The sequence below is a fragment of the Phacochoerus africanus genome, chromosome 8 (assembly GCF_016906955.1).
Source record: "Phacochoerus africanus isolate WHEZ1 chromosome 8, ROS_Pafr_v1, whole genome shotgun sequence".
In the NCBI taxonomy this organism is placed as follows: Eukaryota; Metazoa; Chordata; class Mammalia; order Artiodactyla; family Suidae; genus Phacochoerus; species Phacochoerus africanus.
This window is the reverse complement of record NC_062551.1, coordinates 44,982,333-45,006,670: the sequence shown is the minus strand read 5'-3', so window position 1 is coordinate 45,006,670 and position 24,338 is coordinate 44,982,333. Positions and strand designations below refer to the sequence as shown.

The 24,338-nt window shown below is 56.2% G+C and overlaps 3 protein-coding genes and 1 long non-coding RNA gene across 6 annotated transcripts; 2 read left to right on the top strand and 2 right to left on the bottom strand.

The window, feature by feature from the left end:
* Positions 1-1,462: 1,462 nt before the first annotated feature.
* Positions 1,463-3,319, bottom strand: TMEM147 (transmembrane protein 147). The gene is made up of 7 exons (XM_047794073.1): positions 3,138-3,319; positions 2,996-3,065; positions 2,404-2,463; positions 2,181-2,317; positions 1,959-2,043; positions 1,747-1,868; positions 1,463-1,663 (listed from the first exon to the last, which is right to left on the bottom strand). Exons 1-7 carry the CDS (start codon positions 3,212-3,214, stop codon positions 1,540-1,542), a joined length of 675 nt encoding a protein of 224 aa, XP_047650029.1. The 5' UTR covers positions 3,215-3,319; the 3' UTR covers positions 1,463-1,539.
* A 56-nt stretch (positions 3,320-3,375) lies between these two features.
* On the top strand, positions 3,376-14,488 carry LOC125134593 (uncharacterized). Its single transcript, XR_007136695.1, has 5 exons — positions 3,376-3,518; positions 3,832-4,635; positions 11,770-11,837; positions 12,216-12,283; positions 12,478-14,488. It is a non-coding gene; the product is annotated as an uncharacterized LOC125134593 (long non-coding RNA).
* Positions 3,517-13,707, bottom strand: GAPDHS (glyceraldehyde-3-phosphate dehydrogenase, spermatogenic). Its single transcript, XM_047794074.1, has 11 exons — positions 13,641-13,707; positions 10,617-10,779; positions 9,775-9,871; positions 9,176-9,282; positions 6,372-6,462; positions 6,159-6,277; positions 5,692-5,773; positions 5,234-5,385; positions 4,913-5,075; positions 3,829-3,926; positions 3,517-3,742 (listed from the first exon to the last, which is right to left on the bottom strand). Exons 1-11 carry the CDS (start codon positions 13,705-13,707, stop codon positions 3,670-3,672), a joined length of 1,212 nt encoding a protein of 403 aa, XP_047650030.1. The 3' UTR covers positions 3,517-3,669.
* A 3,012-nt stretch (positions 14,489-17,500) lies between the features above and the next one.
* Positions 17,501-22,189, top strand: SBSN (suprabasin). Of its 3 annotated transcripts, none has more exons than XM_047794072.1 (5): positions 17,501-18,341; positions 19,314-19,559; positions 20,934-20,999; positions 21,101-21,145; positions 22,017-22,189. In XM_047794072.1, exons 1-5 carry the CDS (start codon positions 17,967-17,969, stop codon positions 22,038-22,040), a joined length of 756 nt encoding a protein of 251 aa, XP_047650028.1. In that variant the 5' UTR covers positions 17,501-17,966; the 3' UTR covers positions 22,041-22,189. The 3 variants fall into 3 exon arrangements, with proteins under 3 accessions (XP_047650028.1, XP_047650027.1, XP_047650026.1); XM_047794071.1 differs by having other exon boundaries at positions 17,507-19,055; positions 19,110-19,559; XM_047794070.1 differs by having other exon boundaries at positions 17,510-19,559.
* The last annotated feature ends 2,149 nt before the right edge of the window (positions 22,190-24,338 follow it).

The window sequence follows — 24,338 nt, the reverse complement described above, 5'->3', positions numbered from 1 at the left end:
TGGAGGTATGGGAGAAAGCAATGCCATTACATATCCCCCACATGGCTGGAGGAGCACCATGTCAAAGTCAGGGTGACCTATCACTCCCCTCCCCTGCCCACTCCCAAGACACCTATGGGACCCTGTCTTGACTAGGAGCAATGAAGAGAGGATGGGGCTAGATGGCGGTTGCCCCATTTGAGGGTAAATGCTCCCTCTGAAAACCAAACAGAGCTGTGTTCGGCACTTGCCTATGCTGAGTGTCAAATAACATTATGAGCAACAACAACAACAACAACAACAACAAAAAGACAAAAGACAAAAAAAAAAAAAAAGGAGTTCCCGTCGTGGCGCAGTGGTTAACGAATCCGACTAGGAACCATGAGGTTGCGGGTTCGGTCCCTGCCCTTGCTCAGTGGGTTAATGATCCGGCGTTGCCGTGAGCTGTGGTGTAGGTTGCAGACGCGGCTGGGATCCCGCGTTGCTGTGGTTCTGGCGTAGGCCGGTGGCTACAGCTCCGATTAGACCCCTAGCCTGGGAACCTCCATATGCCGCGGGAGCGGCCCAAGAAATAGCAACAACAACAACAACAACAAAAAGACAAAAGACAAAAAAAAATAACATCATGGCAGGACCTGGACAGCCTAGTGGAAATAGGAAGGCGGCAACTGTCCTATCCCATGCTCTGGAGGACCCCACTGGGACCACAGGGTTGGGGAGCACCTTCCCAGGTGGGCAGGATTTGCATCAAGGTGGAGCTTAAGCAGGACATTCAAAAGCCCTGCTTCTAATCTACCTCCCTCTGGGAAGAGGAGAGATAGGGGCCAGAAGCCAGCCCCACTAGACAGGAGAGGACTGGGATGAAGATGGCATCCAAGACAACATCCATACTGGGGGGTCACCTGCTCTGCTGCTGGGTTACAGCTGTCTCTGTACTCCACCCTCAGAGAACTCAGACCAGGACTTAATCTGAGACAGAGCACTGAGGACCTCAGAATCACCAAACAGGCCCTTCAAGAGCAAAACCAGAGGTCAAGTGGTTGGACTGTTCCTGTGCAAGGAGGAGCGCTAGATGGCTACACGCAAGGAGGGGTGAACTAGTAAGATCTCGGTTGCAGACAGACCCCCCTGACTGCCATAAAGGTGGACAGGGGAGGGAGGTGGCATTTAGAGCTGGGAGCCTAGGAGGTGACCAGCCAGGGAAGGGCTAGGTTATGGCTGTGAGGAGAAGCTCCCTCTTGGGTTCTAGCACCCCTCTGTCACCTGTTTCCTGAGGGCCCTGGTCTCTGCCACTGCTCAAAGACGGTCTACTTCAAGGTCTCTGTCGACTCTGGGAAAAGAAAGAGCAGAGGAACTGGTCCAGGAACAAAGGACAAATCAGTGCTGGCTAATTTCCCAGCTTGTCTACCTGGCTCCAAAGCCAAAACCAGGGCCTCTGGGACCAGGTGAGCACAGTTCCAGAGAGAGAAAAACAGAGGCGGAATCAACTTTCCAAATACTGTTTACTTCACTGAAACCTGGAGACAGAGAGAAGGTACGTGAAATTCTGGGACACCAAGCCTAGGAGTGCACGTTGACAACGGCGACATACAGGGCCAGGGTGCTGAGAGCCAGCAGCCCCGTCACCACCGCTCGGGCCAGCAGTGCTGTCCAGCTGCCCAGGGAACAGAGGTGGACGAACGTCCTGTGGGGAAACATCACAATGAAGCAGGGAGAAGAGATAAATCCAACCCATTTGGACTCCGCCTCCAACCCCACCCAGCTCACTCCATGACAAAGGCCTTGTAGACGCTAAGGAACATCAGGAGGAGGACTGCTGGCCGGAAAGTGTGGTACAGGTCGTAGCGTGTTATCATCCACACCTGGGCAGATGCGACGATGTAATGGACCTGGAGGGAGGCAGGAAGTCAGGGCCAGGCCTCGAGTACACAGCCGCCGGCAAAAAGGTGCACGTGCAGGGGGAGAGCAGGATTGCATACCAGACTGATGTTGGAGTCAATGCTCATCTGGATGTATTTCCAGTCAAACTCAATGCCCCGAGCTCCAACCCAGAGGGGGATGCAGCTGAGGAAGGCAAAGGGAGGGATTCTCCAGTACCCAGACACACTCAGGACCCAGAATCTGAGCCCCCGCCCTCCAGCACCCTCCTGGAACCCAAGTGTCCTTTTTCAGGAATCTGGGCTCCAGGCTGCTGCACACACCGGGACATAATGAGCTCGGCGGTGGCCCAGCCCAGGGCAGCAACCATGATCTTGTATTCCCCCTTGCCGGCATTCCGGGACATGACAAGGTTTAGGCCTATCAGGTCTGCCACATCCACGCTGGCCTTCATGAACTCCTGTGGGTCAGGTTGAGGCTTGAGTAAGCACAGGTGCCAGGGGGGCCCCACTCCTGCACTCCCTCCCCCTCCCCTCCCCCACTCACCCCAATGAAGTCATAGATGCCGCCTTCCCAGGTAGGAAAGAAAGTGGCCAGGAACAGCATCTGAGGTCAGAAAATGGAGGTCACCTCAAGGTGAGGGAGATCAACTATGTGGGTTTTGAGGGAAGTTAGCATGTATGTGGGGGCAGTACATTGGGGTTCTGGGGGCCCGAGTGAAAGAGGGACCAGCGGATGGAGACAAGAAGGCAGGAGCAGGAGAGACAGAGGGTAGGGGCTTGGAAGTTTGGATTCTGTCTTGATCACAGGAGATCGGGGTCAGGCCTGTAGGTGCCGGGGCTGGCCACCCACCAGGGCCGTGGGAGCAGTGTCAGTGGAACTTTGGGGGTTAGTATCGCTTAACAGCGTCCAAAGCCCTCTTAACCATACAACTGAATGTTCCCAACTTTACTAAGAGTGCTATACAAAAGTTGCCTGGGGCTTCTCCTCAGGTGTCAGCCTTTCCAAGCCCAGCCCCCACAGGTATTCTGGAAGCGCCCTGGGCCGGGTGCCCAGGGCAGCTCCATACCGGGAGTCTAGGCAGGGGCACAGCCACGGGTCCCGAGAGCCCTGGCGCAGCACAAGCTGGCGCCCTCACCTTGCACAGCTGCACGAAGAGGTAGGTGACCCCGGCCTGCACACACTTCCAGAAGGCATTATACTCAGACCTGCGGGAGCAGGCGGTGAGAGGTCTGTCCGGCCCGCGCCCCGCCCCCGCCCCGCGGCCGCCCCGCACTCACAGGCCGCTGCACTTGTAGGTGATGAAGTAGGGGAAGTAGGCCAAGGCGAAGCAGTTCCCAAAGTGGAACAGCGTCATGGTGCCGGCCGCCCGGCCCGCCGGAGCCCGCCTCTCTACCTCGGCTGCCTGTCTCCCGAGCCCGGGCCTGGCGCCCACCTGCCTCTGCCGCGGCCCGCGCGGCCTTCTGGGAGCGGGAGTGCGCGGCGCGGCGCGCTGACGTCACGGGGCTCAGCCGCGGGGCCAGGGACAGCGGGCCAGAACTATAGCCGACGAGATGCGGGTCCCGCGGCAGCCGCGCTCGCGTCCAGGCGCCGGGCCCGGGCGAGCCTCGAGCCCGGACCTGACCCCGCCGTGACCGGCGCAGAGACACGGGGCGCAATTTGTGAGGACTCTGGGTTTTTATTTCACCGTTGGCCCAGCAGCGCGGGCCCCTCGCGCGGGGCGCCCTCCTTCCCACGGGGGACTGAGGGCGGGGACAGGAGGGATGAGTTCTGACCCGGGAGCTCAGGGAAGCAGAGGCGGGCCAGCCTGCTTCACTCGTCTCTGCTGAACATGTAGCGAAGGAGGTCCACCACCCGGTGACTGTAGCCATATTCGTTGTCGTACCTGGGGAGGGAGGAGGGCGGTCGGGGGATCCCTCCCCACCATCCCAGGCTCCCCGCACGTTCCCTGACCCCTTCCTTCCCCCTTACCAGGAAATGAGCTTCACGAAGTTGTCGTTGAGCGCGATGCCAGCCTTAGCATCGAAGATGGACGAGTGGGTATCGCTAACAAAGTCCGTGGACACGACCTGAGCGTCAGAATTTCAAAGACATATGGAGCGCAGAGCTAGGACCTCCAGGAGCTCAGGCTTCTGGGCACATTACCCATTCATTCATCTACAGTCTTCGATGGAGCCCTTCTGCGTGGGGATAGGGTACAAGGAAGACATGCGGGAGCTTTGCAGGTGGGGGACTGGCCGAAGGATACAGACGGCAAACACCCTGATGCCGCACCAATAGACATTTTCTGGCACACTGCACTTGGAATGGCTCAGCCAGGAGGCCCTCCCTGAGGGGAGGTGGTGAGTCAGGCGCTGGACGACTAGGAGAATCTGGCTAACTCCAGCTCTCAGCAGGGTGGAAGGAGCTGCAGCACAGAGCCCTGGGGGTTTGGCCTTGAGCAGCAGGGTGATGTGATCTGATTTTTCTAAGAGGTCCTGGTGAAGGTGGACCTTCAGGAGCTAAAGCAGGGAGACAGCATCAAGCAGGGATGACACCAGGAGCAAAGGGTTGGTGCTATCCATTCCTCACAGGGAAGGTATCTGGCCATGGCCTGCTCTGAGCAGCCTTGAACAGTGGGAGTTCTTGTCTTGTTCACTGAGCATGAATTGAGCACCTGCTGTGTGCCACGCCCTAGGAGGACAGCTGGAGCTACAGAAGTGAAGAGTCCCCAGGTCCCCGCTTTCTTGGAGTGCACATGCCAGCACGGCCAACAGTGACTATGAAATGACATTTCAGGTAAGGAAAGGGCCACCAAAAAGACATCTCTCTGAGGTGAGAAGTTCAGGTAGAAACTTGGAGGAGGTGAGGGCAGACTACGCGGCCACCTGGGGGAAAAGCTTTCCAGGCCAAAGGGGCAGCAGGTGCAGACCCCAAAGACCCCAAGGGAGGGAGTCTGATCTTCCCAGCTCTGCAGTTCCTGTCTTGATACATTGCAAGCAGCTCCTTGGCAAGTGGAAAATCACTCTCCCTCCCCAGGGGGCTCCTCCCAGGGACCCCACTCCTCAGCCCCTACCTCATCCTCAGTGTAGGCAAGGATGCCAGCCATGGGCCCCTTGGCTGCTTCTTTTATGGCCTCCTTGATGGCCGAGTACTGGGTAGGCTGGGCCAGGCGGCAGGTCAGATCCACAACAGACACGTCTGGGGTTGGCACTCGGAACGCCATCCCCGTCAGCTTCCTGGAGAATTCCACATCAGGGGTGGTGCTCAGAAGCCAGGGACTTCATCATCCCGCCTTGTCTCTGCTTTCCCCTCAGTAGACACCTCAAGGATTGGGGGCTGGTTCAGTCTTCCTGGTTGTGTCCCCCACCCTGGTTGCAGATCCATGCCCTCATACCCTTTGAGGTCTGGGATGATTTTGCCCACAGCCTTGGCAGCCCCTGTGGAGGCAGGGATGATGTTCTGGTGGGCACCCCGTCCATCTCTCCAGGCCTTCTTCGATGGCCCATCCACTGTCTTCTGGGTGGCAGTGTAGGAATGGACTGTGGTCTTGGGGAAGAAGAGGGCCGAGGTGAGGCCTTCCTGCTCCCAAGCTCCTGTGTTTGTTTTGCCCAGGCCCACAGTGGTGACCCAGGTGGGGGCTGGCAGGGCCACCACCACTGGTCACAGGAAGGACACATGCAGGCAGGGTCCAGCCTTGTCTGCGAATTGCCCAGAGTTTTAAAAGATTTCACTGCTGGTGGCCTTCTCTCCAAACCAGTCTCCCAGTTAGCTCCACACAACCGAGTAAGTTTGGCAAGAAGAGGTACAGTTTCCCAGCCACCCCTCCCACCCCAACCCCTCTCTTCAACTCACCATCAGCCCTTCCAGAATCCCAAATCGCTCATGGATGACCTTGGCGAGGGGGGCCAGGCAGTTGGTGGTGCAGGAGGCGTTGCTGAAATGGCCCGGGTGTGCAAGGGCACCGCAAGGTGAGCCGCAGAGCCACGCCTCCACCCTTACCTGTCTTTCAGGGGTGCACGCAGGCTTGGGTTTGTGAAAAGTCAGGATAGGGATGAGGAGAGGGGATGTCTTCAAGAGGGAAGGAGGCACCAGAGCTGCAGCTGGGGGAGGCTCCCCAAGCACGTTCTCTGGAAGTGCAGTTCTAACGTGGTTTTAGGGGAATGTCATCAAGACGGCTGTTCAGACTTTGGGAAGCAGAGGTGGACTGATGTGAAGAGGGCACCAGGGGTGGAGTGGGGAGGGGGACAGATTCCTCTCTGCCCCAGGCTGGCTTGTCTCCAGGCACCACCCACACACTTCAGAATGTTGCTGCCCTTTACCTGACAATTTTCATGGTGCCAGGGTTGTAGTCCTTTTCATTCACCCCCATGACAAACATGGGGGCATCCGGAGAAGGTGCACAGATGACCACACGCTGGGCACCTGCTTCGAGGTGGGGCTAGGGAAGGAGCACGTGTGTCATGAGGTACTCCAAGTGTCACACCTCCCTGACCCCCGCCAAAGCCAGCCCCAGGCACCTCTCCCCAGCTTACTGAAGTTTCCTCTAAGGACAGGTACACGCCCGTGGCCTCCACCACGAAGGGGCTCCCGACAGACTTCCAGGGGATGTCTTTGGGCTCCTTGCTGCGGAGGGGCGGCAGCACCGTCAGCCACTCTCCCCCCTGCATGGCCTCGCCTTCACCACACATACTTAGCTTCCTAGGATGGGTTCGACCCTGCTGGCCTTGCCTCTCATGGCTGACCCCCCTGGTGGGCCCCTTCTCTTTCCTCTGTTGTACCTGCTGTGCCTGGGTACAAGCTGCCACTGCCACTGCCCCAGCCCCAGGGCACCATCATGTCTATTCCCAGCCAGGCCCTATACTGCCCAGAACTCAGAGCCGGGGAGGGTGAGGCTGGCAACTTCTCAGCCCTCCCAGCCTGTCTTGTCTGTACTACTTAGCTCCTGCAACAGGGATCCTGCTGCCAGAGGCCAAGCAAGTCCCTGAAGACAGACACCACATCCAGAGAGCAGCTCCCAGGGGGCCGATCTAGAGGCACCACTAGGGCCACTAGTGGTTTATGTTGGAAAAGTAAAGGAGATTTTCTGTTCCCCATTTTCCCTGGATGTTTTGTCAAACATTTGTGTTTGAGACGTACTAAACATCTAGTATTGCTGTTTTCTACTTGGCTTTAGCAGAACAATACATGGATAAACTGTGTTCTAATCTTTTCCCTCACAGGGTTTATCACAACTGCAGTATTTGCTTTTCTGATTGTTAGTGTCTGTCTCATCTTCTAGACCCTCCCTGGAGGGGTCTGTTCAGTGTTGTGGGGTTTTAAGAACTTAGCTGTTCTACACATGCTTCCTGAGCACCAGCCATGTACCCGTGTTGTCAGTGTTCTACCTGCGTTGAACTCATGTAGCCCTGATGATGTGAGATGAGTGTTGTGGTGACTGGCATGTCTCAGAGGAGCCAGGGAGAGGTGGCGAGAGTGGGAGGCAGAGCTGGCTGGGAGCACAGGCAGGCTGGCCCTCGGGAGGCATGACCAGCACGCTCCTCTCTTCTCCCTGGGCCGTCGCACATGCTTCCTGCTCCCTGCATCTGCTCTGTGAGGCCACACTTCTCATCATCTGACCTAAGTAGCTCTTCTCCATACCCACCACCCCCATTTCCTGCTTTCGAAGTTGGGGGAAGGGCACCTCAACAAATGCCCTTGCAGCAATTGTTGAGCTGGCTTGAACTGGCCTGGGGCAGAGTCGGTGACCTAGGAGACCCCAGCCCCTTCCCTAGGCTGCCTTCCTGCCCAGGGGCCTGGTCTGAGGATCCTGTTCGTTGGTTCTTCAAGGTGGTGCGAAGTCACCAGTGGCTAATAATTTACATTGGAAAGATAGAGTGGGTTTACTATTTCCCACTTTATAATTTTTTTTTTTTTGGTCTTTTTGCTATTTCTTGGGCCACTCCCGCGGCATATGGAGGTTCCCAGGCTAGGCTTCTAATCGGAGCTGTAGCTGGTGGCCTACGCCAGAGCCACAGCAATGCCAGATCCGAGCCGCGTCTGTGACCTACACCACAGCTCACGGCAACACCGGATCCATAACCCACTGAGTGAGGTCAGGGATCGAACCCGCAACCTCATGGTTCCTAGTCGGATTCGTTAACCACTGCGCCATGATGGGAACTCCCATTTTATAAATTTTTAACTTTTTTGGTATCTTGAGAGTGTGTTTTAAGCCTATTAAACATTTAATGTTACTGCTTTTGACTTACAGATGCTAAACTTATCTTTAAATGAAGAGGGAGTATTTCCATCTGTAAGAACTCTGAGATGGGTCCTGAGAAGAGGTGCTGTGGAGGGTCCCAAGAGCTTGATGGCCAGTGTGGCTGAGGTGACATGGAAAGGCTGGGGAGTGGGGCCTGTGGTTTGTGGGGAGCCCTGTCATTAGCTGGTGTTTTACTTGTGGGGTGATGGGAAGCCATTAAGTAGGGGAGTAACCAGATCCTGTTGATGTTTTAAAAAGGCCTGTGGCTGCTGTGTAGGAACAGAGTGGAAGCAGTTGGCTGGATGGTGATGCCATTTCCTGGGCAGGAGGATGAATAGATTTGAGGGTTGAAAGATCATGAAGAGTTGAGGGTGTTTTTTGCTTGTTTTGTTTTTTGTGTGGTTTTTGTTTTTGTTTGGCTGCGCACACAGCATGCAGAAGTTCCAGGGCCAGGGAGCAAACCCATACCACAGCTGTAACCAGAGCCACAGCAGTGACAACACTGGCCAAATCCTTAACCTGCTGAGCTACAATGGAACTCCAAGAGTTGAGTTTTAGATAGATGGAGTTGATATGCCTGTGAGAAAACATGCACGTGTGTATTAAATAAAAAGTATTTTGGGAGTTCCCGTCGTAGCTCAGAGGAAATGAGTCTGCCTAGTATCCATGAGGACGTGGTTTCGATCCCTGGCCTCATTCAGTGGGTTAAGGATCTGGCATTGCCGTGAGCTGTGGTGTAGGTCGAAGACACGGCTTGGATCTGGCGATGCTGTGGCTGTGGTGTAGGCCAGCAGGTGTAGCTCTGATTCGACCCCTAGCCTGGGAACCTCCATATGCCGATGGTGTGGCCCTAAAAAGACAAAAAAAAAAAAAGTATTTTGAGTACAGTGGGGCATCTTTCTAGATTAGTGCTTCTTAGCCACTCTAGGGGCAAGGACTTCTCTGAGACCCCCCCGTCTCCAAACAAGTAGCCAGAGGCATGTGCACACACCATCTGGGTTATGAGCCCCATGTCTAGGCTGGAGTCCCCATCTAGCCACCTCCACATCCCCTGCATTATTGCATTGCAGGCTTGCAGCAGAGAGCCACCCTTACCACTGGAAGACGTTGATCTCACGGGTGTCCACGACCAGCTTGTCATTCTTACACTCCACAGTCCCCTTGTAGCGGCCATGGGTGGAGTCATACTTAAACATGTACACCTGCAGGAAGCAGAATGGCTCCTAGTCTTGGCGTGGAAGGGGAGCAAGCATCCCCAGGGAGCCCCCACCTCAGTAAAGGTTCTATACTGGAGTTCCCGTTGTGGCGCAGTGGTTAACGAATCCGACTAGGAACCATGAGGTTGCGGGTTCAGTCCCTGCCCCTGCTCAGTGGGTTAACGATCTGGCGTTGCCGTGAGCTATGGTGTAGGTTGCAGATGCGGCTCGGATCCCGCGTTGCTGTGGCTCTGGCGTAGGCCAGCGGCTACAGCTCCAATTTGACCCCTAGCCTGGGAACCTCCATATGCCGCAGGAACGGCCCAAAGAAATAGCAGAAAGCCAAAAATAAATAAATAAATAAATAAAAATAAAAGATGTGTTTAAAAAAAAAAAAAAAGGTTCTATACCGCAGCTGGGAGCCTTCCACAGAGCTCCCCTAAATCCCTTCCCATTCAGGGCCACTCTCCCCCATCTTGCCCTTTGTCTGCTGCTCACCATGTATTCTGGGTCGATAAATGGATCATTCACCGCTACCACCTTCACGCCCTTCTCCATGCAGGCACGTAGCACCAGGCGGCCAATGCGACCAAATCTGTCCAGCAGGCAGAGGAGGGGACAGGAGAGAAGAGGTGGCAGAGAGGAGGCCCACTCAAGGGGACTGGGTGGGCTTCTCAGTCTGAGGGAAGCAGCTGTCAGCTGTGCGGTCTGCTGTCATCTTGCCCAGATGGCCTCAGCAGCCTCTTCACCGCTTTTTGTGCTTCCTCTGCCCATCCGTCCTCCTCCCCCATTCCTAACCATGTAGCTGGATGGATCTCGTAGAACTTTAGGTCAGATTAGGACTCTTGCCCAGAAACCCTCCACAACTGTCTGCCGGTAAAACCAGATCCAGACTCCTTACCATGGCCTGCCAGGTGCCTGCTGGCTCTCCACTGCCCTCCCTCCTCTTCTTCGCTTGTGCCACACCATTCATGCAGAATTCCTGCCCGGCCTTAGGACCCTGAGCTGCCACCTATGCTCCAGAGGCATTGCTTGCTGCACAGTTGTCACTCAGGCCTCACTCCAGTGTCCCCTCCCAGAGGCCTTCCCTGAGCCCCCCTCCCCATTAACACTTCCCTCTTCTGTGTCACTCTGCCCCTGACTTCCGTACTGGTCATCACTGAGCTGTCGTGTCCAGAGTGTGAGCTCTCTGAAGGTCAGGCCCTGTTTCCCTTATCCCTGTGTTTCTCCAGGATAGGCAAAAGGAAAGCGCTGGGGGGAGACCTGTGGAAATGCCTCAGTTAGGAGCAAAGAGGCTGGGTGCTAAAGTTCAGGGACGGCTCAGGGCCCGGGCGACTCACCCATTGATGCCCACTGTCAGCTCCCGAGTCACAGGAACCTTCTTAGGTGCAGGAGGTGGAGGAGGTGAGGCTTCCTCCTTGATTGGCTGGGGCTGGGGCTGGGGCTCAGGCTCAGGCTTGGGCTCAGGCTTGGGCTCTGGTTGGGGTGGTGGTGCTCTGGTCACTGTTAGGAGTGGGGGAAAGGGGCAACGAGCTGCACCATCACAGCCACAGAATGAACCGTCTTTGCCACCCAGAACCTGTTGCTGGCTGCTCTTCCCTAGTGGCCAGCCAGCTAGCCCAGTGTTTTCCAAAACTGTCTGATCCACAGAATGAGTAAGGGGTGGGTTTGCCTTAAAATAGCAACGCCAAAGCCTCTTTCCTGGAGATTCTAACTCAGTGGGTATGTATTTTTAAGAATTACTTGGGGTGATAGGCTCTGTGCCTCAGTTTCCCCCTCTGTAAAATGGAGATGATAATAGTACTGCTCCCAGAGGGTCACTGTGAGGTGACATATGTAGTGCTTATGATAGAGCCTAGGAATCAGCCCACATACATTAGTATTTCAAAGAGCATTTCCCAAATGTGCCTGATAAAAGGTCTAGTCCGGTGGGCCCCAACCCTGTTCTGGTAAGAATCACCAAGGAGGCCTCTGCCTAGGGAAGTCTGACTCTGGGTTTGCACCGAGGCCCAGGAATCCTGTTTCCGGAGTTCCCGTCGTGGCGCAGTGGTTAACGAATCTGACTAGGAACCATGAGGTTGCGGGTTCGGTCCCTGCCCTTGCTCAGTGGGTTAACGATCCGGCATTGCCGTGAGCTGTGGTGTAGGTTGCAGACGCGGCTGGGATCCCGAGTTGCTGTGGCTCTGGCGTAGGCCGGTGGCTACAGCTCCGATTCAACCCCTAACCTGGGAACCTCCATGTGCCGCGGGAGCGGCCCAAGAAATAGCAACAACAACAACAGACAAAAAGACAAAAAAAAAAAAAAGACAAAAGGAATCCTGTTTCCAATAAGGTGATCCTTATCCTGAGAAGCTAGTTGCCCATTCCTCCTCTTGACCATTCTTCTTCTGGTAGAGTTAATTGTGGGGTAAAAGGGGGTTTCAGAGAAGTTTAGGAAACACAGGTCTGTTATATGAAACAAATGGAAACCCCTATCTGTTTCTGCCTCTCCAGACACACACTTGTGCTCCCATACGGCATTTAAGACACCTGCGCTTGAAGCTGAACTACCTGAGCTACAGGTGAGGGTTTGAGGGGCGGAGGAGGATGGGGTAGAAACAGCAGTCAGGTCTGGCTGGCAGAGGGTTTCCAGCTGGGGGTTTCAGCCCTGGCTCAGCCATCTGCCAGCTGTGTTGTCTCGAGCACGTTAATGAAACTGGTGTTTGCTCGTGTCACATCTGACCTTCTGCCTGGGGACTACGGTGAGAACTCAGTGAGATCTGAAGTCCAGTAGGTGCTGACTTTAATAGAGGGAAGAAAGTCAAGAGTATTCATGGGGAAAGAGAGAGGGAAGGGGTTGGAGGGAGCCTGGAAGATGAGGGTGGGGGGTGCCTTTGCACTTGGAGGGGGTGGGATTGGGAACTGGGGTGAGCTGACCTGTCTCTCCCTGACCACTTCAGGTTGCCACAGACCCTGTGGCCTGAGGCTGGGCTGTGTGTGTTTGCAGTAGCATTACGAGTTCATAAAGGTACTAATCAGGTTTATTGGTGGTTCTTGGGGCCCTTAAGAATGTCTGTTCCTGGGGGTTCTGTTTCTGCTCTCAGGAAAAGGGGAGACTTGTCCCTTTGGGTTAAGAGTGGGGAACTGGGCCTTGCAAAAGGAAACCTGGGCAGCCCTTCTCTCACAACTTCCTCCGGTCTTCCCTTCTTCCCTCTGCTCCAGGGTGGGGTACATGGGCTGGAGGAGAGCTCCTGAGCTGAGAAGGACATGCTCAGCGAAGGAGCTTCAGTGATGAAGCATCACCGGGTAGGTGACAGGTACCAGCGGGCTCTCTACCAATTTCAGTGAGACTCCCATTTCCTGGTTGCCACCACGGGCTAGGTGCTGAGCCGAGCAATTCAGTGCATCAGCTCACTGTATCCTGTGAGACATGAGCTATATACTCATTTCACAGAGGGAGACCGAGGCCCGAGATCACTGAGGGAGTGATGAGCACGGAGGGGGTTCAAGGCCTACAGCAGTCAACCTGCCTGCCGCAGTGTCTTCTGGACCCTGGAGCCCCGCCCCACCCAAGCCATGTCCACCCCCAGCCCCCTGGCTGGCCCCTGCCTCACCCCGCTGGTGAGGAGGCCAAAAGTGAACCCAGAGCCCCTCTGGAAGGCCTGGGATCGGCTGGCTGGATTGTGTGCGCGCACCTCTGGCCGGGGGAGGTAGGGCTGCCCAATGGCAGTGAGCGGGGACTCCGAGTCCATGCTCCACTATTCCCGTGCTGAAACCCAGGGGCCTGCTTTGTGTTCTCTTACCTCTGTAAAATGGGGACACTAAGCACTGGCCTCAAAGGTGGTTGGGAGGCTTCGCTGAGCGCATGCCTGTAAAGTGCTCCGCTGGGGCCTGGAGGGCGCAGGTGTCCTCGCTTTGTGCCATCCAGGCAGGACAAAGTCCACCAACCCCCAAGCGGCCCTTTGGCGCTGGCCCACAGCAGCGTCACTTTCGTGTGAAACCTCACCCGCCGAGGTTCTTCAACAACCAGCGGCTGCCCTCAGAGGTGTCTCCTCGCAACCCGGCTCAGGCCTCTGTCCAGCCCATTTCTCCCCTCCACTACTGGTGCAATGCCTGGGGTGGGCGTCCCAGTCCCCTCCACCATCGCCATAGAAACCACTTTGCCAGCAAGCCGGATGGTAAGGAGGGTGGGGCTGGAGGGAGCGAGGGCATTGCCCCCGATGGAGGAGCCCCTGCCAGCCCGCGCTAACCCACCCCGCGCCTCCCGCCCCGCTCCTGGTCGTCGCTATTGGTGCGACGCTTGCCGGCAGGGGCTCGGACCCTGAGCAGGAGCTCCCCGACCGCCCCTCTTTCCCCTCCCCCAGGTCGCTCGCTGCCTCCCTCACCCGGGCAAGGCTGTCGCAGCAGCTGGACAACGGTGACATTGGTGAAGACGATGTCGCGTTTAGCCATGGCCTCCTAAGGTTTCATGCCCTGTCAGCCGCCCCAGCACCCGCCGCGATGTTACTGTGAGCTGGGGGCTCAAAGGCTGGAGAGGCTAGAGCTTCTTACCATGAAGTCACAAAGCCTAGTGACGTCACAGAGGCGGCGGTGCGGAGGCCGCATTCTAGTCGAGGCACGTGACATCCACCCCCTGTGTACCACCGTTCCAAGTCCATCAATAGCGTCTGGAATGGAATCCAACACTTTACACTGATCTTCAGAATGCTTTTTCTCTTCTTTTATCTCCTTGGGCACACTGGCGCCATGCCATTCCCCACCCTCCTCTGGATAGTTACCGTAGCTATTTCATTCTGCCTGGAAGCCCTGCCCAGGTCTTCCCTTTGCTGCCTCTTGGTTTCCCTCCAGTGCCGCCCTCTAAGAAAAGCCCTCCTGACTCCCCAGCTCATGTTCTCTCTCAGTTACTTTCCGCCCTTCACTCCACTCCCTACATCTGTCATCTTCCAGGAAGCCTGGTCCGGCTCCCATCCTGGGTTAAATACTCCGATATGCAGAAATACTCTAGGGTTACAGCCGGCATGTTAATTTTCCTCACAGCTCCTGTCCCTCTTCATTGGTTTTCTTGCGGCTTGTCTCTGCCCACTAGAGTGCTTGTCTGCCTTTGTCACTTTCGTACCCCATTGACTGGAAGAATGTTTGGCACTTGAAATGTGCTTGCTCAATGACTAATTACCAGAATGAATGAATAAATGTCACCTCCTGAGGTTTCTTCCGAGCCCCAGTCTTAGAGCAACCCCCAAGTCTTATTCTTTCACAACACCCTGCTCTTTTCTCATGGGGTTTTATGTGGTTTGCCATGATTTAGGTACTGATTTATTTGTCTTTTGTCTCCCTGTTGGGCCGTTGGGCCCATTCTTTTCTGTTCTGTTCACCACTGGTCCCCCAGCTCCTAATGCTATGCCTGACATGAAGCAGGCTTTCAGTAAAACATTAGGGAAAGCACAGATGGACCCGCGACTCCCTTCCCCCAAAGCCCTAGGGGTAAGGGGCTTACTTGCCCACCTGTGACTCATGGGCAGGCACCTTCACCTGCAGGGCCAGTTGACACACAGCTGTGACCAAGATTTAGGGGGTGTGAGGGTTTAGGCCAGGAAGGAGTCATCATCCCAGAGACAGGTGTGGAAACAAGAAGCGGCAGAATGACATAACCTCTTCCTTCCCCAAACCTCCACGGGAACTCAGTTTGCTGAGCACCTGCCATGGCACAGAGTAAGGGTGAGGCCCTCCTGCTTGGACAGCCCGGGATAGGTGGAACTGAGAGTTAACTGAGGGTACAGCTGTGGAGATTCCAGTGAACCAAGACCAAAAAACAGAATGAAGGAGGGCAGATTTAACATCGTGCAGTCAAGGCGAGGGGAAAAGTGCACCAAGAAAATCAGGACTGAAAAGGGACGGATTTTGTACAACTTTACAGTCATATCTGTGAAAAGCTAGATGCAGTTAAAAATTTCTTAGAAACTATAAGGGATCAAAACTGGCACCAAAAGAAATGGCAGGGAGTTCCTGCCATGGCTCAGTGGAAACGAACCTGACTAGTGTCCATGAGGATGCAGGTTCAATCCCTGGCCTCACCCAGTGGGCTAAGGATCCCGTGTTTCTGGGAACTGTGGTGTAGGTCACAGGTGGGGCTCAGACCTGCGTTGCTGTTGCTTGTGGTGTAAGCTGGCAGCTGTAGTTCTGATTCGACCCTTAGCTTGGGGACTTCCATATGCTGTGGGTGTGGCCGTTAAAAAAAAAAAAAAAAAGAAATGGCAAATCTGAGCAGGCCAATAATAAGAGAAGAAACTAGGAGTTAAGCTCTCTCTTCCCAAAGGTCGATTCAGATCCTGATGTTTGTATGGGCAAGATCTGCTGAAGCATGGAGAACAAAAGTTTGCCATCCTACAGGACCTGCTGCAGAGCCTGACCAGAGCTGGGCAGCCCCAGGGCGGCTCCTGTGCTGAGAGGCACTGGGTAGACACGAGTCCTGAGGCCCTGCGGTGTAGCAGGCACCCTGTGTGTGTGTTCATTGCTCACCTTCACAGTGGGGGTGCTCTGGGGGCACTGGGAGAGAGCTCAGCTGCTGAAACCTCCACTCGCCCCAGGAGAGGAGGGTGAAGGGCAAAGGCCCAGGCTCATCTCCACTTTGGAGAGCCCAGCGTCCTGAGTCAGATAGTGGCAAATGGGAGTGAAGCACCGAGGAGAGGGGCTGAGGCTCACAGAAGGGGTAGGAGGGGGCGGGGGGTGGGGGGTGGACAAGAGAAATGGAGTCCGTTTCTGACGGAGAGACCCCAGCTCTCAAGCTTGGGGCAGATCAGGATTCTGAAGCTCGCCACCCAGCCACCTCCCGGCACAGGAAACTCCATCCTTCAGGTGTTGCATGAGGGCAGAAGAGCTACACCTGAAGTGACCCATGGATGTGGCCTTGTCCCTGCACCATGAAACTGGGAAACAGATTTGGTGAGCCCCAGCTTGGTTCACACCCTGCGCACCCTTAGTCACCCTCTATAGGCAGAGCCTAGAGAAGGCAGAAAGGAGCTCCTGGGTCTGGGAGTCCCGGTTCTGGGTGGAGCCAAGTGCCCAGGAGCTGGGGTGGAACCCTGGGTCCTCCAAGGGGAGTGGGCCCTTGTCACCCTTGTTGAGCCAAGCCTGAAAACACGGGCAGAGAGCTTCTTGCCACACCTGGGCACTCACACACATAGCCCTGCCGCCCCCACTTGCTCACACCCTGCACATTCCTTCCTGCCTGGCCTTCCCACCCGTAGTCCAGTCCCAGCTCCAGCCCCGCCCCCAGGCTCTCCCCTTGGCACCACAATGCAAACATCTTTCACCCCTGCACCCAGCTCTACTCACCCACCAGCCTGCATCCTTCTGGCCTCTGCCTCCCTCTGAACCAGCACTAGAGGGTTACGCTGCGACAGACCTACCAGCCACCGCCCACCCCTTCCTTCGACGCCCCTGCTCACACCTAGCCAAACTCCCAGCACTTGGTAATATGTCCACACTTGGGGCTCCAGGTTGGGACTTAAGAGGCCTCAGGGGGAGGAGAGCAGGAAGGATGCGCTCCTGGCCCTCAGCCCAGGTTCTGGCTGACAGTCTCCTGCTGCCCCGGCTCTTCAGCCCCTCCCCGGGGCTGCCTCAACCGGCTTTTCAGGAGACACTGCGTCCTGTCCCAGCTCATGGCAGTCAGCCCCCTGCCCTTGCCCAAGGGCTGGGAGACAGGCCAGGAATGTGGTCCTGGCTCCCAAAACCGCAGCCTTCACCCAGGGACCTCCTGCTGCCCTGGGGATCCAGGCAAACATCCCCCCAGCACCCTCTGAGACTCAGGCTCAGGCCTGGACTCTCTTCCTCTGGCTTCTTCTCACCTATCCATTTGTTCAACCTATGAATATTTACTGAACCCCAGGCGGTGTTCTAGAAGCTTGGGGATATAGCAGTGACCAATATAGACAAGGTCCTCTGGAAGCTTACGATCTGATAGGTGAGACAGACAATAAAGGAGGTAATTTCAGACCATGGGAAGAGCTATGAAAACTAAAGGATGATAGTACAGAGTATAACCAGGAGCTGGCTAGGGAGGGTTTTTTGGGCAAGGGGACACTTGAGCCAAGAAGAGAATGAGGAAGAACCCACCTAGTGAAAACATGCGTTCTACATTCCAGGCCTCAAAAATAACCTGTGCAACAGCCGTGAGGCAGGAATGGAGCAGGCAGAAGACCTGCGTGGCTGGAGCACAGTAAGCAGTGGGGTTGGGGGTCAGCATGATCAGAGAGAACAAGGTCAAATCCCCAAGTGCATCTCCCATCTTCCCAGACTTCACCCCTGGGGCAGCTGGATCCTGAGGTCCCCCGAGAGGAACGAAGTTACTGAAGAGCCAGGCCTGGCTCTCAGGGATGGAGGGTGGGGAGAGAGGAGGCCTGGAGAGTGGGCGAGGAATGAAAAGAGGAGGTGGTTGGAAGGGCAGACATCTGGGCTCGGGTGGAGGGCCCAAGGTGGGCAAGGAGCACAGATGCCACGTGAGTCTTCTCCATTCATGACTCACCCTCTGTCCTCCTCCTCTTTATTGCTCAACCCCAAATCTCCCTGGGAAATACCTCCCTGACTGGGGACCAAGTTAGTGCCTCACAGGGTAATTGAGTCATTAGGGGTGGAGAAGAGGAAGGGAGACGGAGGATAAATAGCAGCTTTGCCTCCCTGGCTCCTCTCTGCATCCTCCCCACTTTCCCAACGACATGCGTCTTGCCAGTTTGGTCAGCTCCTGCTCCCTCCTGCTGCTACTGGGGACTCTCCCTGGATGGGCAGCCAATGATGACCCCATCGAAAAGGTCATTGAAGGGATCAACCGAGGGCTGAGCAATGCAGAGAGAGAGATGGGCAAGGCCTTGGAAGGCATCAATAATGGAATCACTCAAGCTGGAAGGGAAGTAGAGAAAGTTTTTCATGGACTCAACAACATGGGGAACCAGGCCGGCAAGGAGCTGGACAAGGGCATCCAGGGGCTCAACCATGGCATGGACAAGGTAGCCCACGACATCAACCATGGCATCGGACAAGCAGGAAAGGAAGCAGAGAAGTTTGTCCATGGGGCCAACTACGCTGCCGGACAGGTTGGGAAGGAGGCAGACAAAGTGATTCAGGGGGCCCACCATGGGGTCAGCCAGGTGGGAAGTGAGGCAGGGAGGTTTGGTCAGGGGGTCCACCATGGGGTCAGTGAGGCTGGGAAGGAGGCAGAGAAGTTTGGTCAAGGGGTCCACCATGGGATCAACCAGGCAGGAAGAGAGGCAGAGAAGTTTGGTCAGGGGGTCCACCACGGGGTCAATGAGGCCGGAAAAGAGGCAGAGAAGTTTGGTCAGGGTGTCCACCATGCCGCTGGGCAGGCCGGGAAGGAGGTAGAGAAGTTTGGTCAAGGGGTCCACCATGGGATCAACCAAGCAGGAAGAGAGGCAGAGAAGTTTGGTCAGGGGGTCCACCATGCCGCTGGGCAGGCCGGGAAGGAGGCGGAGAAGTTTGGTCAGGGGGTCCACCATGCCGCTGGGCAGGCCGGGAAGGAGGCGGAGAAGTTTGGTCAGGGGGTCCACCATGCCGCTGGGCAGGCCGGGAAGGAGGCGGAGAAGTTTGGTCAGGGGGTCCACCATGCCGCTGGGCAGGCCGGGAAGGAGGCGGAGAAGTTTGGTCAGGGGGTCCACCATGCCGCTGGGCAGGCCGGGAAGGAGGCGGAGAAGTTTGGTCAGGGGGTCCACCATGCCGCTGGGCAGGCCGGGAAGGAGGCGGAGAAGTTTGGTCAGGGGGTCCACCATGCCGCTGGGCAGGCCGGGAAGGAGGCGGAGAAGTTTGGTCAGGGGGTCCACCATGCCGCTGGGCAGGCCGGGAAGGAGGGAGACAAAATAGTTCAAGGGGCCCATCATGGAATTAATCAGGCTGGGAAGGAGGTGGAGCGATTTGGCCAGGATGTTCATTATGCCGCTGGGCGGACTGGAACAGAGGGAGAAAAAATAGTCCCAGGGGTCCATCCTGGGGTCAACCAGGCTGGGAAGGAGGTGGAGCGGTTTGGCCAGGGGGTTCACCATGCCGTTGAACAGGCTGGAAAGGAGGCAGGCAAAGTGGTCCAAGGGATCCATGATGGGGTCAACCAGGCCGGAAAGGAGGCAGAGAAATTTGGCCATGGGGTCAACCATGCTGCTGGCCAGGCTGGAAAGGAAGCGGAGAAACTTGGCCAAGGTGTCCACCAAGCTGCCGGCCAGGCCGGGAAGGAGGAGGACAGGTTGCAGCAGAATGTTCATAATGGGGTCAACCAAGCCGGCAAGGAGGCCAACCAGCTGCTGAATGTAGGTGAACAAGGGCGGGGAAATGGGGAGAAGGGTGTTGCGGGAGGGAGAGGTTAAACCCTTGGGACATTTGGGGAGCCCAGGTAGCCAGGATTTGGTGAAAGAAGCCTGGGCAGCTATGGAACCGAGTCCTCCTCCCTCTCCATCTCCCTTAGCAAGGAGCTGGTGGTCAGCTGGGCCATCGTATCCTCAGAGCCCTGCATCAGAGAGTGTGAAATGAACAGGGGGCTGGGCCCCACCTTCAGGGAGCTGTCTCCTAGTTAAGGGGCTTAAAGGGGGGAACACCAAGTCTCTCCCAGGGAACAGGAAGCCGGTACTGAGGCCTCGGATCCGTTAATGTGACGACAAAGAGTGCAGACAAACCCCCACCCCCACCCCCAGCCTCAGAGTGAGCGGAGGAGTCTCTTTGGGAGATAAGCCCTCTTCTGTTTAATTTTCCTAACAAGCCTCTGACGCAGGGTGAGGATGTGACTCCCCGATTCCCAGATAAGGAAAAAGAAGCTCAGTGAGGTTTAGGGGATTCATCAAGGTCGTGTGGCTGGCACACAGCTTTGGCAAATCTCAAGTCAGGGTTCTTTCACTTCCCTGACACCGCCCCGTTGGAGGAGGGTTTCTGACCCCCGCTTGTGTAGAGGGACCAGGTACCAGAGGCCAGCAGCACCTTGCACAGCATGAGAAGCACCAAGGAGGACTAAGGGAAGGCTGACTCCTGCCTGCCTTGGTCCCCCCCTCCCCGCCCTCGGGAGGAGCCTCTGCATCCCCATCTTGAAGATGCCCAGGCTGCGTGGGCTGCCTGCCAGGAGCCCAGAACGGGTGGGTGGGCAGGACGGAACTATGGAGAAAGTGTGTGGAGAAGGGAGAAGGCGCCAAGTCAGATGCCAGGATGCACCGGATGGAGACCAGGAGAGGGTGGATTGTTTGGGGAGGCAGGCTTACAGCGACAGTGCAGTGGGGGAGGGAACTAAGGACCGGGATCAACCCAAGTTAGGGGGCTGGCTGCAGTGTGTGTGTGGAAGGGACAGCTCTGAGGTCAGGGCGCAGGTTAAATTCTGGTCCTGGTGTTTGCATGGCCCCTCGCAGTCAGTCCCCTTCTTAGTGACTGAGAACATCTCATTGGCTAAAATAAAAGGGGCTGGAGGGAAGACTCGGTGGCAGGGGCAGGTGTCCTTCCTGGCTTCTCCCGGGAGCTCCCACAGCAACACGGTTTTGGCTTTCTCTCTGGACAGTGAGGGGCGGGGGGGGGGGGGGGGGGTTAGCCGACGCCTCCCATCCCAGTCCCAGTCACCCTAGGGGAAGCCAGCCACTGGGGCAAAGGAACTCGGGGGGACCCTCAAGGGCCAGGGGTTGTCATGACAGTCTGGGCTTCGTCCACAGGGCGGTCATCAAGGCGGATCCACCGGCCAGCACGGAGGGGCCACAACCACAAACTTAACATCTGGAGTAAGTCTCCTGAGCACAGTGTGGACTCAGAGATGGGGGGGGGGGCATGGTGGCTCTCCTAGGATGGTGGTGGGACTCATCCTCTTGTCCTTAAATTTCAGGCTTCGGTCAACAAGCCCTTCATCGACCTTCCAGCTCTGTGGAAGGTGAGTGTCCAGGTGGTTCCTGCTTCCTGCTTGGGAGATACTCTTACCCCCACCTCTGACTGCCCGTTCAGGGCACCGTGGACAGACAGCCTCTGCAGACATCATCTAAGCCACTTCCCTTTCCTCACTGCTCTTTGCCCATCACATCCTGCTTTCACTGTTTGGGTGCTTTCCCTTCCCACTGAGGAGGAAAAGACCTGCAGGGGCCAGGGTGCATCCAGGAACGGGGGCGGGGGTTTGGATGGGGTGGGGGAGGGGCTGCTGAAACCCTCTCCTCAGGGCGCCAGTGGTCCCTCCTCAGCACCTCTCCTCAGACCCCTCTCTACTCCGTGAATCCCTCGGCTGCCCTGTCCTGTATTCTGGGTGGCGGGAGCCTGCAGCTCTGACCTCTCCCTGGTTGACTGCACCCTCCCTCCCTCCCCGCTCCCCCGATACAGGCCCTGTGGGATGCCAGTCCTCTCTCTGGGCCTGAAGAAAAGGCCGCGCTCTTCTCTTCCCGTTTAGTCCACTGAGCTGCCTGAAACTGAGGCAGAGGCAGGAGGGTGTGTAACAGACTAACGACTGCCTGGAACCCAGGGGCACACCCTTGTTTATTCCCGGGCTATGGAGGCGGCAAGGGAGCCTCTCCGGCAAAACAGACAAGGCTGCCCAGTCCCTACAGAGGCCTCAGGCCTCTCGGCCTGGGAGGGCTGGCTCCCTATTCTTCCTGAGTCTAGGTACCATCTTCCTTAAGATACTCCCCCAAACAGGGGCAATTTGGGGCCAGAGCAGCCAGACCCCTCTCATCTCTCAGGGGTGGGGTGTGTGGGGGGGCAGGGGCAATAGGTCTGGGGACTGTGGGCCCTGCGTTCACTCCCTCTCTCCTTTCCAGAGCGTCGCCAACATCATTCCCTAAACTGATGAACTGGTCTTGGTGAACAGACTGACATGCCTGTTGTCATACCGGCTGAAATGACCTGAAGGAGCTGGGGGTGGGGAATAGATTTTTGGAGTCATTTAAGCGAGATGTCCTGAGATTTGTGAATAAATACAACACATATTGTACTACGGTCATGGTCCACTCTGCTCCCTAAGGCAGGATTGGTCTGGGGAGGCTTGTCTTTTTCCCTCTTGCTACTTTGCTGCAGGAGTTGGGGTGGGGTGGGGTGGGGTGGGGGGACGGGGGTGGGGGGTGGGGTGGGGTGGGGGGACGGGGGTGGGGGTGGGTGTCTGATGCCCAGGGTGGGTTGAGCTGGGGATTTCAGGCTGATCAGGTGGAAGAGGGTGGTTACAGGGACAAGCCATGCTTCACTAGTGCAAAGTTCCCGCTCAGCACTGGGAAGAAATCCTCTCAGGAAAAGCCCGTCTGGGCCAGGACTGGGGCAGAAGCACCAGGGAAAAGGTGGCAGGGACCTTTGGTGGAGCCCCAAAGAAGAGCAAATCCCCATTCAGGGATGCGGCATCAAAGGAAAAACAAGAGAAACTTGTGTGCCTTGTGAAATTCAGGCTGCTGGCTCCCCCCGCCCCCGTGCCTTGCACGCGTGACCTCACCAAGCCTCCCAACCATCCAGTTAGGTAGGTTCCAGTTACCCTGTGAAGGGCTGTTCATGCGCTGTAACCGTGTAAGCCTCTCCCAACCCAAATCAGAAGTGCCCTTCTAGCCCCATCGTACGGATGAGGAAACTGAGGCTTGGAGGGGTCCGTGGCACTTGCCCGGGGGAACCCATAGGAAGCAGCAGGCCTGTCTATGGCCAGAACCTGAGCTTGCACTCTTGCTTATAGAGTCTCTAGAACACTTGCCAAGCACGGGCCTGGGTGCTGGTAGACCTACATGCAGGACGGTGTGCCTGCAGGCTGTGTCCTTCCCTCTCAGGCCACAACTCCCTCCTATAAAAAGGGGGGTGGATGTCTGCAGCGGAGGACTGCAAACACGGCTACCAGCTCCTAAATTCCATCAACTGGGCGACCAGAAATAGGAGACTGTGTTCCTCCCTTGGGGAATTTACAGGCTTCCCGGGAAGACAAGACATATAAACAAATATGAAAACAAATGCATCAATAAGAACTAAAAGAAAAAAAGGAAATAACAACAACAACAAAAAACCCAAAATAAAAAAGAAAACAACTGTTCCCCCCCTTTTTTAAGGCTGCCCCCGAGGCACATGGAAGTTCCCAGGCTAGGGGTGGGATTAGAGCTGCAGCTTCAGGCCTGTATCACAGCCTCAGCAGTGCGGGATCCGAGCCTCATCTGCGACCTACACCACAGCTCATGGCAATGCTGGATCCTTAATCCACTGAGCGAGGCCAGGGATTGAACCCACGTCCCCATGGATACTAGATGGGCTCCTAAACCTACTGCGCTACAACAGGAACGCCTGTTTCCTGCATTTTGATAAACAGAAGCATTTGTTCCTACCACCCGTTTATTGAGCGTCTACTCTGTGCTGGGCATGGTTTCACCCAGACTGGAGGAGCCTTTCATAAAGCTAACGGCGTTAGGTGATTTTATTTGTATGCCCATTGTCCGGCTGGGTTTGCTTGGATGGGGGTCCTGAAAGTGCCAGAGCTATAGGATAATCCATTTGTGCTGGGGGTCCATCCGGGGAGGCTTCTGGAAGAGAAGAGCCGGATCTGAGCAGTAAAAGAGGCAACAGCTCACTCCTGCCTTGAGGCCTGGGGTGTAGCTCCCTCTCCCAGGAAGGCCTGTCCTGCCTTTCTGGCTCATCCCCATCTTACCCAGCCTTTGTTATTCTCTTCTGGTATTCAGGGTGCTGTGACAAACCGTAATTATATATTTACCTGCTTCATAGCCATTCTCCCCCCAGACCAAGGGGAGGAGGCTGGATAAAGATCTGGCAATGAGGAGAGGGGAGGCTACTGGCTTGAGTGGACTTGGGAGAGGCCCTGGAATAAGTGTGAGCAAGAACTAGGCACCAGGGACAGACGGGTAGAGCCAGGCCAGGGAGTCAGGGAGAGAGAGGAGGCCGGTTTCTGCACTTGAGGAGCAACAGGGAGAGGACTTTGGGTGGGATCCCCACAACCATCTTTTATTGGGTGCTCACTCCGGGCCAAGCACATACAGACATGATACGTTTACTCTCACAACCTCCCCTGGAGGCAGGTACCAGGATTATGCCCCGCAGAGACGATGAGGTCGAGGCCCAGTGGCGGGAGACTGGATGGAGGCCACCCAGCTAGTAAGCAGGATGGCCGG